At 38.9% G+C, this 19,222-nt stretch overlaps 1 protein-coding gene across 1 annotated transcript in view; it reads left to right on the top strand.

The window, feature by feature from the left end:
* TENM3 (teneurin transmembrane protein 3) overlaps positions 1-18,803 on the top strand; it is a 127,862-nt gene extending 109,059 nt beyond the window's left edge. The window contains exons 19-24 of the mRNA XM_082481979.1: positions 2,129-2,304; positions 3,005-3,240; positions 7,855-8,151; positions 9,365-10,976; positions 13,825-13,955; positions 17,188-18,803. Of these exons, the coding sequence (XP_082338105.1) occupies positions 2,129-2,304; positions 3,005-3,240; positions 7,855-8,151; positions 9,365-10,976; positions 13,825-13,955; positions 17,188-17,943 (3,208 nt within the window). The 3' untranslated portion in view covers positions 17,944-18,803. The remainder of the gene's footprint in view (positions 1-2,128; positions 2,305-3,004; positions 3,241-7,854; positions 8,152-9,364; positions 10,977-13,824; positions 13,956-17,187) is intronic.
* Positions 18,804-19,222: the final 419 nt, after the last annotated feature.

Genomic DNA, 19,222 nt, shown 5'->3' with positions numbered 1-19,222 from the left:
GTTTAGCGCTGCATACTGCAGTGAAGCAACACACTCCACTGAATACTACTGATGTGTAGCATTTTCCAACTCAAGTGGTATACTCAGAAATATAATTAATTTCTCACAAATATCGTGATTCAGAGGTTGAAAAGTTCTTCTTATGGGGAAATCTTACCTTCTGCGGCTTTAGCAAGCATTGTTTGAAATAAAGACCAGTACTTGGCTACAGGAATCAAAGGATGCAAGTAATTCCCAACAAAATAATTTGATAGCATTTTCAAACATAAAGCAGAAAATAGAAGAGGACACTAATTGGACAATACACATTCCCCTGGGAGTTGAAAAGGGAAGTTGTGCATGAAAAGAAAGTAAGTTTATGGAACTGAGGAATGAGACGGAAGGTCATGAATAGGCGAGCAGTCACATTCATGCACAAGGAACTTTGGTATGTTTGTTTTGGTCTCCCGCATAAATGTAGTATCTCATCTTGCCAGTCCAGTATGTGAAAAAGAGCCAAAATTAGGGCTAGAAACACACTGGAAGAAACCCCATTATCTTGAAATGTACTTAACTTCAAAAAATAAGTTTCCCCACTTGATTTCCCTGGCTTGCAGTATGGTTTTTTATTTTTAAACATTCTTTTCTTTTTCCTGTTGCTAAGTGAAATTCTCATATAAACAAAGGAAATCAACTGTGTTAAAAGGATGGAAATGACTGTATGCAAAAAGCTGTCAAATCTACAGAGTAAGCAAACTGGAAAAAAACATTTCTTAACCTAATCCTTTCAGTTACAGCAATGCTGTGCAGTACTCATGCTCTCATGCTGTTCAGAGAAAGTTAGCATGTTGGGAGTTAAAACTGGAATTAATTCTCTCAATTTAAGAAAAAGAGTTTCTGTAGCCTCAGTGATATGCTTGGCGCTTTTTTGGTTGTTTTTTTATTTTGGGGGTTTTTTTGGGTTTTGCATTTCTTTCCCAGAAGGAGCAATTTTGATGATAACTGTAAGCATGAAATGTCTAGCACACTATGAAGACCTGCAGGGTCATGTTTGAGTTACTTTAAGAGACTAGAGCTTCCTTCAGCTTCCTACTACACAGTCACGGGAGAGGCAAACAGGTCATACGGGGGCTGAATCACCCTTTGGATACTCGTTTCTTTCCATTTCAGATCCAAGGAAGATATACTGCTAATGAGAAGCCTCAGCTGAACACCTAAGCTGACTAATCCAGGCTATAGTACTGGAAGAGCTAACCTTAAAGGCATTTTTAGGACCCGAAGCTCACATAATGCGTTAGCTCTCTATACTGTGACCACAACGCGTGTTTGGGTGTGAGCATAGTCTCGGGTCTTGTACCAATGGACTATACCTGATGCAGCATAGGAAAAGACATGGTTTAGATGTCATAGGTGTGCTTCAGTTACAGAAATTGTATCTGCCTATTCATATTAAATGGATATATAGCTGTTGGTTAAAGAAATGTCAGTAGAGCCAGGAAAAAAAAGCATCTCCTGCATGGCTCATGCCACAGTTCTCAAACTATGATCCACAGGCAGTTAACGAGTTATATATGCTAGCTGTTCTGACTTCCAGCTACAAGCAGCTTAAGTAGATTAAATATTACCCCAGATTCTTTCTTTTAATAATACAAGGGATGTTAAGCACTCAGGAACAGGAGGGCAGGTGGTCTGCATAATCATTGAATAGGAAAGGCCCAAGAGACACTCTTATTAAGATACCCTTTTTATGAAAAATTTTGAGGATTCCTACAATAACAGCAAAATCTAGTCCAATAATAGGGAGTGAGTACAGAATGCTATGGAATTTAGCACCAATAAATATGCTGCCTTTGAAATGGTGAATTAGATGTGCAGCAGGATCTGGTCACACTTCAAAGAATAATATGCAGAGCTGAAGATCCATCTGTTTGCTCTTGCTATCACATTGAGGCTCCTGTATGTTAAGCAGTCTTTTGACTACTTCAAAGCACGTTTGAAGTCTTTGCTGTGCCTATCCCATGCACAAAAAAGCAAACGTGCCTTAACAATATGAGTAGCTGGTATTTTTGTTCATTTTACTTGTAAATGAAAACAATTTGTTCCTGCTATGTATCATTTCCAGACTTTTTTTTTTTTTCTATTTTTTTAGCTATGATAGCGAGGGCCGTCTAACAAATGTTACATTCCCAACTGGAGTTGTCACTAACCTTCACGGGGAGATGGAAAGAGCCATTACAGTGGACATAGAGACATCCAGCAGAGAGGAAGATGTCAGCATCACTTCCAACTTATCATCAATTGATTCTTTCTATACCATGGTTCAAGGTACGGTAAACAAAAGATTTCTCAGCAAATACCTGACCTGAAAACTGTTTTCTTATGGTACAAGCAGCTCCAATTGGATGAATTAGAGGGAAACTTTAGAGGCATAGTGTTTGGAGGAAGGGGCGATACATACCTGGTTTTATACCTATCTGGGAAGAACTGTTCAAAGAAAGAAGGAATTGCAATGAAAGTAGAATTACATATGTTTTCCAACCAAATAGCTTTTGTGAACAGCTATGGGAAGCAGTCAGAATACCTTCTTTGCATTAAAAGGGAACCTTGGAAAGGAGAGAGGGAAATAGGTGCAGAAATAGCGTGAAGTGAGATTTTAGCTTTAAAATAGCATGTGACATCCCAGCAGCCTCATTTTAGCCAAAGTCAGTAGTCATAGTATGCTTGGGATTAGGCCAAAAATGCCTAATGAAACAGCAGCAAATGTGTTTTGTGCCAGCCCAAAGAATATACTCTGAGGGTGGGATTTTCTTAAGTGTTGAAGTGACTTTGAAGATAGGTCCCAAAGGCATTTGTGCTCTCATGTGGTACAGATACTCTTAACCAGTCTCACCCTGGGTGTTTATTACCATTGGGTCAGTTACGTGAAGTCAAGATGTTACATGCACATACTGCATAAAGTGTGCAGGACAAAGGCAGACTCTCAAACTGTGTAGGTAACCTGTGCTTCTCTTTTTTGCCTTTTCAGATCAGCTAAGAAATAGCTACCAGATAGGTTATGATGGCTCGCTGAGAATCCTGTACGCCAGCGGCCTGGACTCACACTATCAGACAGAGCCGCACGTGTTGGCTGGCACTGCCAACCCAACAGTGGCAAAGAGAAACATGACCCTCCCGGGGGAGAACGGGCAGAACCTGGTGGAATGGCGATTCCGGAAAGAGCAAGCCCAGGGAAAAGTCAACGTGTTTGGCCGAAAGCTTCGGGTAAGCACGTAAGCGTGTGTGGTATCTACTGCATTCTCATTAAGTGAGGAAATGTAAATACATTCCTGTATTATGTATTTATATATCCAGCAACCACAGAATATCTACTTTAGACAAGCTTACTGTAGAGCTGAAGTACTTGCTTTTATTACTTCACTTATTGGCTATTTTTCCTTATTAATTGCTCTTTCCAGTGGACTTTAAACTGTTGGGTTTAGCTTGGAATGCATTGAAATGAATCCAGATAAAAGAATAATTTTCTGCTTTCCTTCACTGTTTTTGGTTTTGGTACTGAATTCACATGCCTGACTTTGAATCTTGTTTTAAATTATTCTACCATAAGTTAGCACAGTCCTAGGATTTTCTTTCTTTTTTATTTTAAATAAAAATTGTACTAATATTTATTTCTGCTAGAAAGGGTTTAAGTGTGTGTGCATGTGTACGGAATATTCCTCTAACATATGTCTTTACCATTTTGTTGGCATTTCTTCTTCCTATGTAGTGAGTGAAATATAAGTAGGAAGCAAACTATGATTTATGACAGCCATTTGGTAAAGACAACATAGATTAAGCATTTAAAATTGGGTTGCCAGGAGACCATTTCAAGACCACATCGGAGGTCTGACTTACTATTAGAACTGAACTCAGTTCTTTAAAATAAGGCCTAGGCAGTATATCAAATGAAGGTAAGTCATTTCAGACCACTTGACTTCTAAGAGGTAACATGCCATTTTAAATCTTAAAATATTTTATATCTTCCTTTGGGACGAGAAAGGAGGGAATGCTGTCATGCACCTTATATTCTCTTCTACCACTGCAAGAAGAATGGATTTTTTCCAAGAAGGAAGAATGATTATGCACAGTAGCTGCTGCTTAAGAGCAACGTACTTGTACCTAGCTATGGCAGCTGTCTATACATGACATGATAAGGAAGAGGAAAAGGAAGCCATGCTTCTGGACGTCATCCTTGAGGTTCTAGTTCATAAGCATGTCATTACATAGCATGGTGGGATAGTACACCTGCCAATTCATTTGTGAAAGAAGCCCAAGAGAAAATAAAATAACCATACCAATCGTATTTGGTTTGGCAGTGAAACAAATCCCCATAACTCCAGTTCTCAAAAGTGAAGCAAAATTTTGGCATTTAAGTGCAGAAGAGGTAAAAAACATGTCACGAGCAACTTTAACTTGGAAGAGTCAACAGGAAAAAAGAAGCAGCAGAGAAGAGGGAAAGATTTAACAAGATGGAGGGGAAAGTGGGAAATTATAGATTTAGATAAAATAGTAGCAATTAAAAGTATATACAAATGGGAAAAATAGGGCAGGTAGAGATGGGCTAATAAGAGAAAAAATGCCTCAGAAAAAAAAAAAGTAAAGAAACTTGTCAGCAAAGAAAAAGAAAGGAAGATTTTTTGAAACTGATTTACATGGGAAGATATTACAGAAATGTCACTTGGGGGTGGGTGGGGGGGATGTAGGAAAGTAGAGAAAGAAAACAACAGAAAGAAGAACAGGAATAACTTAGGGAGCTCATCATTTCCATCTACAGATATGTCAGTAACATTTTGCTGCAGAGAAGACAAATGTAGACAAAAAACAGTGACAAAATGTATTGCCAGTAAATGTACTCATATATATGACACTTTCACTGCATTATATATATGCGGTATCTAACATTACCAAGTACACTCTGAGGTACTCTCTTGGGTTTCTATCTTGTATTAGTTCTACCCACTACTAGTAGTCTTTATAAGGAAATTAATTAGGAATTATGTCACCATCCCTTAACTAAACAATCTTCTGACAATCTTACTTCTGTTCAGGCTTGTTTTGTATTTGTTCAATAAGCTAGTTTTGTCGCTGGACCTTTACGAGCCTTTCGTTATATTTTCTCTCCCCTGTCCAGATGAGGAGGAGAGTGATAAAGCAGCTTTGGTGGGCACCTGGTCTCCAGGCTGTGTCAACCTACCACATATTTTTATCATGATGAAACCCAGAGGTTTCAAATATATTTGGAGTGTGACTGTCTTAGGCAGAATAAAAAAGTTCAAGTTTTGCTATAAAAGCATTTCTGTAGCAGAGCTGTTGTTAAGAAATGCTTCAGTTGAAGGCAGTACTTTAGCTGACATATGTTATTCCAGCCCCACGCTGTCCAATGAAAGAAGCTATATCACCAAAACTTGTTATTATAATTGCCATCTGTATCACCAGATTATACAAGCACAGCCAAAATTTCACCAGAAGTTCACTTCTGAAAGCAAGAGCTCTGTCAGCAGAATCTGGAAGCATGAATCTGGCTGGAGAAAGAGGTGTTTCCTTTCTTTTCCCTCTATCCTGCCCTTACGCAGACCAGACAGATGGCAAGTGAGAAGGAAAGGGATGTTATTATCCCATGTAGCAGATAAGGCAGTGAGACATCCAGATTAAGTACTTTGCTGCAATTTATACCAGAAGGATGTGCTTAGCCAAGAAATTAACCACAATTGTTTGGACATCTGCCTTAACCATAAAACCATGCTTCCCTCTTTGCCAATTCAAAAATCAGAAGTGCCCATTCTCACTTCAGTGTCTTAAGCCCGAGAGGTAGACAAGAAAATTAATTAAAATCATAATTAAATGTAAAATAAGGAAGGAAAGATGGAGAGAAAGGGAGGGGAAAAAATGTCAGAGAAGCAAAACAGGCAGTGAGGCACAGAGATGAGTGCAGGCATGTGTGGGAGAGGCTGGGAAATAAAAGCCAGAGATAAACAAGATTCAAGAGTGAATTTAGGCAAATGATTGAGTATTACATGTTGGAAAATTTAAACAAAAGCTACCTGAAAATGAAAAAGTCAAAAAAAAATCAAAAAGGAAGTGAATGGGAATGCTTCATAGTTAAGTTTAACCTACTTCTAGAATCAGTCTTATAGTGTTAATTTAAATAATAATTGCTGGCTCATTAAATATATGAAGTAGCTATTCTGCATCTGCTCAACTTTGTGTTCCTTATTTAGAAAATGTACATGAAAACATGATTTTTGTTCTGAAATTGATCGTGCAGACTGTTCTCATGCCAGTGATTTCATATTGAAAAAGACAAAGGTAGTTTAAATAGATAGACAGACAAGACCGACCAATATAAGCAAAACTGAGCATTTGCAGGACTTTTTTTCACATTTGCCTATGACCCATCACCAGCACTTTAATACTTTTTTTGCCAATAACAAAGGGTCTAATTTATTTTGCTCTTTTCGAAGCTTACCAGCCTCAGGGTATAAGTACCAACGTCCATGATATAGGGATTTTTGAACATGCAGCCCTGAAAAATGCAAAGATCCTCCACTCATTTCTTTGGTCAGGATATCCATTTTCTTGTTCTTTTCTGAATGTTATTTAGCCATCTTTTTCACCTCTTTGTAGCATATGCATCAAGTACTTGAAAAGGAACTTTTAAAAAAAATCTTAATACACATAGCTGTATGTCCATTTGTCCCCTACTTCCCATATGTTAGCAAAATACAGTGTTGAAAAGTCTCAGTTATCAGTGTTTCACCCTCACCTGGAATAGCTTTAAAACGGCACAGCATATACAGAAACGGTTTACAGATGAACGAAGAAATGCTAGAGGCCTGTTTGAGAACACTAAAAAAAAGTTCAGTGCAGAGGGGGAACAGAGAACTGCGAAGATAGCCGTGTGGGAAAAGAAAACCAGACATTTTCTTTTCATAAATACAAAAATGAGAGCTGATTCAATGACACTGAAAGTTAGGATATTTAGAACACTAAAGCCGGGGGAGGTGGGGAGATGACAGGACTTCAATGTAAAAGTATTGCATAGAAATCACTATCCACCACTATAGTTTACATATATAAATAATATAGTTTTCAACATAAATGTATCTAAGCTAAGGCTTTAATTTCAAATTAAAACAGTTATAAACTTCAAAGCATTGATAACTGTTTTTCACTGGTTGAATAGTCTTCCAGTCATTTATGGCTTTCAGTGGTCAGTTAACTAGGTGAAAGACGTCAGCCTAGAAAACATATTGCAGCTGTGGATGGTATACCAAGTTCAACTTCCATTTGATTCAGAAGGGGAAAGCCTATGTTCTAAAACCCGTTTAATCTTAATTTGAAGATTTAACGTGCTTTTGAGGATCTTAATTTTGTATTTACCGTTTTGAAAACTACTTGCTGTGGAGGATTACGATTCAGTTCTTTCTTAGCATGATTATTATGAACCGGACAAGCGGTTGCTGGGAACAAGTTTTGACAATAATCTGCAGATATACTTTGGACTGCCTAGAAAAGAAGTATTTTGTTTGCTGAAATGGCCCCATTTATTACAGAAGTTTTCAGTGCACATCTCTCAGTATTTTCTTTACAGTTGACTAAGCATCAAGAAAGAACACATTGCAACAAATTCTGGACCATCTCTTCATATAATGAGACCTTCTAAAGTAGATGCTAATGTAGTGCCTTGCATTTATATCAAGAAGTTGCTAAAATAATTTACACACACAGCAAATCAATCACTGTAAATGGTATTTAAAGAATAGCTAGCTTTGTGGAAATAATAAGTGGCTAGGGTTTGAACAGCATGATTTATTGTGTCATTTTGTTTGCTTTAAAAAGGTTAATGGCAGAAACCTCCTTTCAGTTGACTTTGATCGAACCACAAAGACAGAAAAGATCTACGATGACCACCGTAAATTTCTGCTGAGGATTGCCTACGACACATCTGGGCACCCCACCCTATGGTTACCAAGCAGCAAGCTGATGGCTGTCAATGTTACCTACTCATCCACAGGCCAAATAGGCAGCATACAGCGAGGGACGACTAGTGAAAAAATAGAGTATGATGGACAGGGAAGGATAGTGTCTAGAGTGTTTGCTGATGGGAAAACTTGGAGTTACACATATCTGGAAAAGGTAAAGAACACTCGGGTTTTAAAAAATGCTTTGAAAGGGCTGAAATTCTGCAGCATCTGACTGCTGCATACAAAGCAAAAACAGGTAGCAGAAGCACATTTCAATTATTCTAAGTATCAACATGTGACTCCTAGGGGAATGTTTTATACAATAGATATGTAATCACGCTGTAGCTAATTGCTAGGAATTGATGTCTTTTTAAATTATTTAGGCCACTGACTAACAAGAAGCATCTGTATTTACCTTTTATCTTAACACTTAAAATAAGGTTCAGGGACTAGATCTCTGCAGTGTAATTCAGTTGAAAGTAATTTGTTTGTAAATTCTTCACTGTTGTTTTTTTTCACTGCCGAGAAGAGCTCTTGCTTCTGAATAGTTTTAGCTATCAACTTGTACTTGCTATATGCTGTAGCATCAAAATAAATGATAGGCAAAAGATCGGGAATTTTCATTATATACAACAACTGCTGAATGATAGCTCTCCCTCTAGAAATATCTGTGAAAATCCCCCTTGTGAGATCTCATGCCTGCTATGCAAAAAGAGAATCCATTTCTTTCTGGGGTTTAAATATATTTCTATTGAAGCTGTTGCTCAGTAAATACTGTTGACTAGTCATTGCAGACATAATTTAATCAAGACCTATGCTACATAATAGCCACACATCAGAAAAAAACATCAGCCTAATTCCAAGTAGCTCCTTTTGATATAAATAATCAAACAATTGTTTTGCCTATGTCTTAAAAGCTTACAGAACAAGAACACAGTATTCAGGGATCTCAGGCTATTCAGATTCTTCAAAATCATCTCTAATTGTAGGGAAGAAATTGTATCTCCCATATGTTGTTCTCCTCGTGAGTTAATGGCTCTAAGACAGTTTTACTTCTTCCCATATTAAACATGACTTATCTGAATCCATTGACAATCTGCTGTTTAGCTGTGAGTGCTTGATAAAAGAGTGATACAGTCATAACAAGTAGCAAATTATGAATGTGGAACTACTAATTACAGAACCCCTTACAATTAAGCATCCAAGTAAATTAGGCAGGGAGATGTTAACAACATGTAAGGTCAAGAATAACTCAATTAAAGAGGAGATAATTTTCTCAAGTGGGAATGTCACATTTTTGTGAAGAAATAGTATCAGTATGGGGGAGGGGGGGAGGTGCTACTCCACCATTTGTCACATGGTAAAAATCTGTTCTTAATTTTCAGTCAATGGTTCTTCTGCTTCATAGCCAACGGCAGTATATCTTCGAATATGATTTGTTGGATCGGCTTTCTGCTGTCACCATGCCCAGTGTTGCTCGTCATACCATGCAGACTATCCGCTCCATTGGCTATTACCGGAATATATACAACCCCCCAGAAAGTAATGCTTCTGTTATAATGGACTACAACGAAGAAGGGCAGCTCCTTCAAACTGCTTTCCTGGGGACAAGCCGAAGAGTATTATTCAAGTACAGACGGCAGACCAAGCTCTCAGAAATTTTATATGACAGTACGAGAGTTAGTTTTACTTATGATGAGACAGCAGGAGTCCTGAAAACAGTAAACCTCCAAAGCGATGGTTTTATCTGCACCATTAGATACAGGCAAATTGGCCCACTGATTGACAGACAGATTTTCCGCTTTAGCGAAGACGGAATGGTAAATGCCCGATTTGACTATAGCTATGACAATAGCTTCAGAGTGACTAGCATGCAAGGTGTCATCAATGAAACCCCATTGCCTATTGATCTCTACCAGTTTGATGATATCTCTGGCAAAGTTGAACAATTTGGAAAATTTGGAGTTATATATTACGATATTAACCAGATTATTTCAACAGCTGTAATGACCTACACAAAACACTTTGATGCACATGGCCGCATCAAGGAAATTCAGTATGAAATATTTCGGTCATTAATGTATTGGATTACAATTCAGTATGATAACATGGGACGAGTGACAAAAAGAGAAATTAAGATTGGGCCATTTGCCAACACCACGAAATATGCTTACGAATACGATGTAGATGGTCAGCTCCAGACTGTTTATCTGAATGAAAAAATAATGTGGCGATACAACTATGACCTGAATGGCAACCTCCACTTGCTCAACCCCAGTAGCAGCGCCCGTTTGACACCACTTCGCTATGACCTGAGAGACAGAATAACGCGACTAGGTGATGTTCAGTACCGATTAGATGAAGATGGATTTCTGCGTCAGAGGGGTACTGAAATCTTTGAATACAGTTCAAAGGGCCTTCTTACTCGAGTTTATAGCAAAGGCAGTGGGTGGACAGTGATTTACCGTTATGATGGACTTGGACGACGAGTTTCCAGTAAAACTAGCCTTGGACAGCATCTCCAGTTTTTTTACGCAGACCTTACTTACCCAACCAGGATAACTCATGTATATAACCACTCAAGTTCTGAAATCACATCTCTTTACTACGATCTGCAAGGACACCTTTTTGCCATGGAAATTAGCAGTGGAGACGAGTTTTACATTGCATCAGACAATACAGGGACACCACTGGCTGTTTTCAGTAGCAATGGTCTCATGCTTAAACAAATTCAATACACTGCTTATGGAGAGATCTATTTCGACTCTAACCTTGATTTCCAGCTGGTAATAGGATTCCACGGAGGTTTATATGACCCACTGACCAAGCTAGTCCACTTCGGAGAAAGAGATTATGACATACTGGCAGGCCGGTGGACAACACCTGATATTGAAATCTGGAAGAGAATTGGGAAGGATCCAGCTCCTTTTAATTTATACATGTTTAGAAATAACAACCCAGCCAGTAAAATACACGATGTGAAGGATTATATCACAGGTAAAAGAAGGTTACTTAATTGCAAGACTGTCTCCCACTTGCTCAAAAATTTACCTTTCTGTGTTCTGATTCTCTGGGTTACAGGCTGAGGATATTGTCCAGGGAAGGTTAGTAAAGAAACTCTCAGGGAAGATAATTGTTCAAAAAATTGTTCTAAACTTCGCGTTTAGAATCAGATCAACAAAGTGATTTTAGCTGAGGTGTGCTTGACCTATAGACATCCAATTTAGGCTGGAATTCACAATTTTGGTGAAGTACCTAAATATGTCCTATTTGGAAAAGTTCTTTAGGAGGAAGCATTAAGCACTTAACAATGAGAATAATTACAGCAAACACACTTACCAGGAATAGTGAAATAGCAAATGGGAGATCCTGAAAGTATCTCATCTAAGGTTTAGATGTTGATGCAGGGACCTGTGTAAGAGATTAAGATCCACAGGCCATTATTAGCTTTTAGGTTTAGGTAAATGTAAATGTAAACCTTGTGCCCTACACAGTCCTTACGGTGCTTTAATATTGGACTGTTGACCCAAAAAGATAATTCAGAGCATCTCAGTATACAGAGGGGTTGGGTTTTCCAAAGTACATTTTGGAGTACCATTGGAGTACATCTCTTCCTCTCCCACTGACTGAACTGAAACACAAGGTGCCTCAGCTATAGAACTCGGTGCACTGGGAGAGGAAAGAGGAGCCCTAGGTTCTCCTTCCAATACTGTTACACATTACCCAGTGCTCTTATAATGAAAAAAATAAGACACCTTGAGGAAGTACAAGAGCAAGAACCCCTCAAGGCTGTTCATGGGAATCTTCTGACATGTGGGTTACAGTCAGGCTTCTTCATGGCTCTGGGCTACTGAGCAGTAAACAGTGCGTACTCATGGACCAAAAAGACCAAAGACAATAGGGAGTGAGACTGTAAGGTAGCAAGGGCAGGAGGGGTCTTTTTGTGACCAGTTTAACTCATTAACATGGCAGCAAATATTCACTGGAAGCTGGTTGGTATTTTCCAGGTTAGGTTTTTGCAAGGCTACTAATGTAATTTGGCTAACAGAAGTCCAATAAGCTCCAGGGCCAGCACAAAGTAATGAGTACACAGCCAGGAGCAGGGAAGGAGTAGAATATACAAAAAGGAGTGTGAATGTCTCTTTCAGCAACAGAAAGCTGCTAATGTGCCATTTCTTGTATAACTGAGTTCTTAAGGAACTTGGACTAGATGATCTCTAGAGGTCTCTAGAGATGAGTTGGACTAGATGATCTCTAGAGGTCCCTTCCAACTCTGAAAATTCTGTGATTCTGTATATGCTTTTTGTGGGCCTAGAGTTAGTGATGTGTAGTGTTTTCCATTATTCTACATACAAAAAAATCTGATGGCACATCACCATAAGTTTCTGAAAAATGCATGGCTCAGATACATTTGAATTTTCATATTTGAATAGATGTAAATAATCCGAAATGTTTTACCCAGACAGTGCCAGACTACAGGAGGGGCTCAGCCCCACTTACTTACAAGTTGTGAGACTACCACTCAGAAAAGCATCCTGGGAATCAAGTGGGTTTACATTAATTTAACAAACAGCGGCTATTAACAGGGTCGCTAATGGGCTGCCTGGGAGCAAGGATAATAACAGACCTTTGAATCTGTCCTCTTTTAGCAGCACGTGCTGTAGGGGATGCAGTGGCAATCAGATTCTTTGTGGCATTGAAAATGATGCACTTGGTTCAAAAATTGCCCTCAAAATACAGTTTTAGTTCTTTTCTTAACATCTTTGATGTATGGAATACATAAGACACACACTGCTCATATAAGGTTATCATTACAATGAGTAATTTGGCTGACTGGCAGTTTCAGATGCAGAGCCTCACAAGGTGCATCATTCATCTGGAAAGGTTAGAAATTATTTTAAGGTAAATATTTTTTTATTCTTTTAACATTTGGAAGAAATTGGTTCCTTGTTCCACATATTTGGGGTTTTCTTAAATGAAGACTACTAGACTTAGTAAGGAGCACTCTGCCAACTTCTGCTAAGCTTAGTATTTGTGAAAGATAGGGTAGAAAGATAGAAACAAGGCAGAGCACCCATTCTTGCCCAACAATTGTTAACTAATTAATTGTTGGCATCTCTAATTTATTTATTTTTAACAGAACATAAAAAGTATCATAAATAATGTTATCTAATGCTAATTTGGTATCCTGTCTGCTTACTGATGCAACTGTAATGCATTTCATTAGCTTTTAATTTCATTGGCCCAACTTCATCCTGAAGAGGGGGAGATTTCTCTTGAATCAACATAAAATAACTGCCAAAACATTTAAAAGGCAATTGACCATATAGGTGTTATTTCAGGGGTGGTTGGAAGACATTACAATAACACATAGGTAACAAAAGGACAGGACATGCTCTGCAGTACTTTTTTTTCGCTTTGTTTTAAAGTATTGATGGTGAAGGTGCAACATAGAGCGTGTTCAGCCTGACCATGAAATCCTAATTAGTTTAGGCTTATTAGAAGGAAATCTCACTTTAATTGCTCCTATAGTTGTTCTGGAAGTCACTGAGGCCTTCAGAATTTCCGAAACCTGCAATGCCTTTCAAATGAACATAGTGCCATTCTTCCATAGAACAGAAGTTTTCTTGTAAGTTTAGAACTTCAAGTTTACTGCATAGGCTTGCTATTCTAGCTGTAGCACAAATCTAAATCCATCCATATCAAAACGAAGACTCCTGAATAATTTTTGTGTTACGGAACGAAATCAACTATGCCAAAAACTATTCCATGTAAAAATGGTATGATTGCAAAATACAGAACACTTCTAATTATTTTCTCTTTTCTTTTAATAATTCTCTTTCAGATGTTAACAGCTGGCTGGTGACATTTGGCTTCCATCTGCACAATGCCATTCCTGGTTTCCCTGTTCCGAAATTTGATTTAACAGAACCTTCTTATGAACTTGTGAAGAGCCAGCAATGGGAGGATATACCAGTAAGAAACAAAGCTAAACATACAAATGGGACAGGACAGAATGTTCTCTTCTATTCAGATCTTATTAGGCACAGATAATCCTGACAGGGTTACTTGCTAAATTAAACCTGAACAGTGCTTTTCAAACCTCTAATTTCTACTTTCAAAAGAATTTAAGAAATTACAGATTTGCTAAGTTAGGTACCATTTTAAATAAGCTTTTGTTTGCTTTCAGCAATAATAAAAATGCAGAAAGACAATAATCAACAAAAAGAAGTTTAAGAACTTTTAAAGATGCCTGAGTTTCATAGTAGAAAGTACAGAGATTAGACTTGTACTAACACTCTCCCTGAAGGCAGAAACTGAACACTGTAGTAAAAAATAGATTGTGAAATAAACAGAAGAACAGGTGATGTAAATTATGCATGCCAGGCACCACTACAATTTTACTTCTCTTTAATATTAACCACATTTTATATATAAAGATAAAATACTGAAAATGAAATTACCTGAGGTAAAACCCATTACATTACATAAAACCAGAACTCCAGGTGCTTATGAAGTTCTTTGAGAGGAAAAAAATGAACTTCAGTCCTGAAAACCTGCAACAGTTTTAAATGATGGAAGAAGTAAATGTGGAAGTGAAAATCTAAATCTGCTATTTAAGAAAATCATATTTACAAATCAAACTTACTCAAAGATCAAAGACCTATGCCCTCAAAGATCCTATGATTCTCAGTTAAGAAGGAAGTGTTACGAGACAGTAAAATGGGTAATCCCATTGTGAGCAGTCAAAACTCTTTTAACAAGAATCGTAATAGAGAAATTTACAAGATGTAAATGAGTATATGATCTTGAAAAAACCTTACAACCTAATTTAGACAAAAAATCATTAGAAGAGTGGCCCATCAGAAGGGACCGTATGGAAGCTAATTTTGCACGCATGAAGTGACCTGCTATATATATTTTTAATAGCCAGCAATTGAGTAACAGGGAAAGACCTTAGAGCACAGCATGAGAATAGTGTCTCCCATGAACAGCAGAAGCAGTGAAGGAGGGGCATTGCAAGTACTCCAGGCAAGGTGGTTGTATCAGGAGATAAGAGACCTGTCATCAGGCATGGCTGTGAAGAACTATCGGAGGTTTTTTATTTAGATCTCAAAGGCTAAAGAGTGCAATTATCCACTAACAGCAGCAAAGGTGCATCAGGAGAAGAACCAGTCTGGTCAAAGAGATGAGAGCGGACAGCTAGTTGTCAAAAATACTCACAAAAGAGCTCAACAATGTGAGAAGTGTCAGGGGCGTGTGACATGACAGCAAGAAAGAAAGAAGTGGGAGGAACATAGATATTCAAAATTCTCAGGTAGGAAGAAGCTGTGACTATGATATTCACTGTTGAACAAGCAAATGCAACCAGGAGCCAGAAGTAAATACACAAACTACTTAGTATTTTGAAACATTCTGGAGTGAGTGAGCTTTACAGAGCTTTGAGGTTTTGCTTCAGAGCTTTGAGGATCCATGTTAAAAATAAACAAACTTTGTCATTATGAAGTTGCTATAGCATCTCGCTGCTCTCACTGATGAGTGTGCTGTCTAGAATATATTTTTGTGCTCAATACCTTTCATGTAGGATTTACAACAGCTGAAATCCATACTTGTTAGCAAATGCAGTCAGGAATCTGCCACATTCAAGACGAGTTGAGAGTCCAAGTCAATTAAAAATTCCCTCAGGAACTGTCCCCTCCAGAAAGGCTCCTTCATGGCAGAGCAGAGAAGCCTTTGCAAACCTTTTGCCAGGTTTTGATTAGCAGCAAGACTGAATTAAGGTTGTAGGCGTCTGTTAATGACTCCTGGTTGGTCTCCAACCCAGAAATTTGGGAAAACTAAACAGGCTTTTGCCTCACTTGTCAGCAATGAATCAAGTGGGTTAAACAGTACTTCTACTGAAGGGGAGAAGGGGTCAATTGGAAGATAAACTGGATCATCTACAGAAACCAAGTACTCTTTTTCAAAAGCGCAGCCAAAGCTATTTAAATCTTTCTCTCGTTTCCTGCTGAGACAACTGCTAGGCTAGCTGTCTACTCCCCACCTCCATCAATACTAGCTCATTCACAGCTTGTAGCTGTTAAGACCCAGGGTTAGACAGATAAGATATGCCTGTTCTGCACAGCTGTAAGGTCTCACCCCAATCACAGTTGGCCCCGTAACCTAGCTCCACCACCTAGCTGTGCTAGCTCATCGTTCCTGCTAGCTGCTCCTGCGCTTCTAGCTGTTCTGGCTGACCACAGCAGTTCTGCTGTAAGCTCCCAATCCCCAGCTACCCTCTCTCTTTACCAAGAGTCCATCTGGCATACTGGGCCACTCATAGCTCTTAAACAGTCAAGCAAACTTTTTAAACAGATTCTGCTATCCTAGCTTCTCCACCTTGTGCTTCTGCACCTCACAATTGCACCTCTTATTTCCTCCCCTTTATAGCACACCTACCACTTCAACAAGAACACCCCAGGACTGCACCCCTCTAAAGTTCTGGGGAGAGAAGCTGCTCATATCTTTTAGGCAGCATGCTGATACCTGGAGTGAAATGGAAGCTCACTCAACTGAATTGGCTGCAGCTTTTTTACACAACCCCTTTTATCAGTTTCTGCAATTATTTGCAAGAAAGGGCATCAGTCCCCAATATTGCACCCCTTTGCTCTGTACCATTTGCTTCCTTCTCTTTTACTGTAAAGACTATCAATGATTACAGTTTGATCCCCCCCTATTCCTTTAGCCACTTGAGGGGTTATGAGAGCCTCCCTGCAGTTTGGTCTTAGACTGCAGATACCTGAGAGACTCTGTCTCCTGACTCAGCAAAAATCTCCTTAATTCGGATGAACCCATGGTAGACAGGAATTGTAGTCGAACCAGCTGAGAGGATGAGATGACACTGTAGTAAGATGGCTCTTACTAGTATTAGTATTGCAAAGGTCTGTCGTGTGCAGCCCAGTAAGTAGCCTCTGAAGTTTTATCTTATTTTTGTGCAGGTTCTTGGGAAGACAAAGAGAAAAGGCACTAAACATTATGAAACAAAATAGTCTTGTAACTCAACAGAACAAGCAGTATGTAGAGTATGTAGATTTAATTAACTCCTTGGCACTGTCAGTTGTGGCATATCCTGTTGTCGTCCACGGGCAGCACACCAAGAAAGCCTGGCTGTTTGGCATCTAGAGGGCTACAGATGGCTGGTAAAACTTCTGTCTGTTCTTGTTTACAGCCAATTTCTGGAGTGCAACAACAAGTGGCGAGACAAGCAAAGGCTTTCCTTTCCCTGGGAAAGATGGCAGAAGTGCAGGTCAGCAGACGGAAATCCAGTGGAGAGAAGTCATGGCTGTGGTTTGCTACGGTGAAGTCTCTGATTGGGAAAGGAGTGATGCTTGCTGTCAATCAAGGCAAAGTGCAAACAAACGTGCTCAACATTGCGAATGAGGACTGCATAAAAGTGGCAGCTGTTCTGAACAACGCCTACTACCTAGAAAACTTACATTTCACCGTTGAGGGAAAGGACACACACTATTTTATCAAGACCACCTCCCCTGAGAGTGACCTTGGGACACTGAGGCTGACAAGTGGGCGGAAGGCCCTGGAGAACGGCATCAACGTCACTGTTTCCCAATCCACCACTGTGGTAAACGGCAGGACTCGTAGGTTTGCTGACGTTGAAATGCAGTACGGTGCTTTAGCACTTCACGTCCGCTATGGCATGACACTTGATGAGGAAAAGGCCCGAATACTGGAGCAAGCCAGGCAAAGAGCTCTTTCCAGTGCCTGGGCCAGAGAACAACAGAGAGTCAGAGATGGAGAGGAAGGCGCCAGGTTGTGGACAGAAGGAGAAAAGAGGCAGTTGCTAAGTGCTGGAAAGGTACAAGGATATGATGGGTACTATGTACTCTCTGTGGAGCAATATCCAGAATTAGCAGACAGCGCTAACAATATACAGTTCCTCAGACAAAGTGAGATAGGAAAAAGGTAACACACTGGCTTAGCTCAGGCTGCCAAAGAGACTGTGTACCAGTGTCTTCTAAAAAGGAGACCAAACTGTTTTGCTGCATTACTACTTGAGCCTAAGCTTACATCTTTGCTCAGATTTTTTCTGTAGCACAATCCAAACAGACTCTGTAACGAAAAGAGCGCCTTCCAGAAGAATGATACTGCTAATGACAAAACTTTTTTTTTCTCAATGACCTTAAAGGTGATCTGCTTTAAAGAATATGTTTACATATGCATATCGCTGCACTCAAGTTGGACTGAAAAGTATTAAAGAAGAAGAAAAAAGAAATTAAAAAGGCCTACAGATTTTGCAACAGGCTGTCCTGTTCCTTTGAGGCACTGTATTTAATTAAGATACAGACCCATACAGTGTTTCCAAATATTACTGAATTGTTGACCTTTGCTTAAGAGAAGTAGTCTCTCTCTTTCTCTCTCTCTCTTTCTCTCTCTTTCTCACTGCATAGGATGTGGTATATATCTGTTAATTTTAAAACGTGGGGCAAAAATTACTGTTTATAGACAACCCAACTGCTTTAAACTGTGCTGCTTTCTAAAAGGACATTGGCACAAGTGACTTATGCTACCATGGGAATTTAATAATGGATTTTACAATGCTAACATGGTTTGCCTTGGGGGGAAAATGGCAAGTAGAATCCTTGTTGCAGATAAGCAAAGGAAACCCTGATTTTTTTGTAAATTATGTGAGACAAGTTGTTTATGGATTTTTATATGAATTACAATTTACTGTACATCAAATATTAGTCTCAGAGGAGTTAATTTATGTAAAGTGTTTAAAAAAGTTTATACTTAAAAATAAAATGATAAAAACATGTGCTGTGTGTGATTTTTTTAAAGAAAAAGGAATTGCACCTTTTATGTTATAGCTGTACAGTATAAAGGATTATATTGTAGAGATATAACAGTGATGACTAATGTCCAAAAGTGTTAATATTTTTGTATTAGGTTTAAAGCTGTGCATCTATCACTCTGCTGATAGGATGGGACACTGCAAAGTGGCTGGCTGAATCAGACCGCAGCTCCCTCCCCTCCCGTACCTCTCCTGTCACCCAGGCCAGTGCCACTTCATCAGTCATTGTTAGAAGGCACAGTAACCAAATAAGTCTCGTTTATTATGATGGAAGACTTTAATAGGTTGGGTTTTCCTTGTCTTTTTCCAGCCCTAACGTAATAAATGGACATTTATTCATACCAGGTGGGGTTTCTGTTGTTTTTTTAGAAGCTTTGTTTCACAATGGAGAGAA

This window comes from Vanellus vanellus (genome assembly GCF_965231255.1).
Source record: "Vanellus vanellus genome assembly, chromosome: 4".
In the NCBI taxonomy this organism is placed as follows: domain Eukaryota; kingdom Metazoa; phylum Chordata; class Aves; order Charadriiformes; family Charadriidae; genus Vanellus; species Vanellus vanellus.
This window is presented reverse-complemented; position numbering and strand designations above follow the sequence as displayed.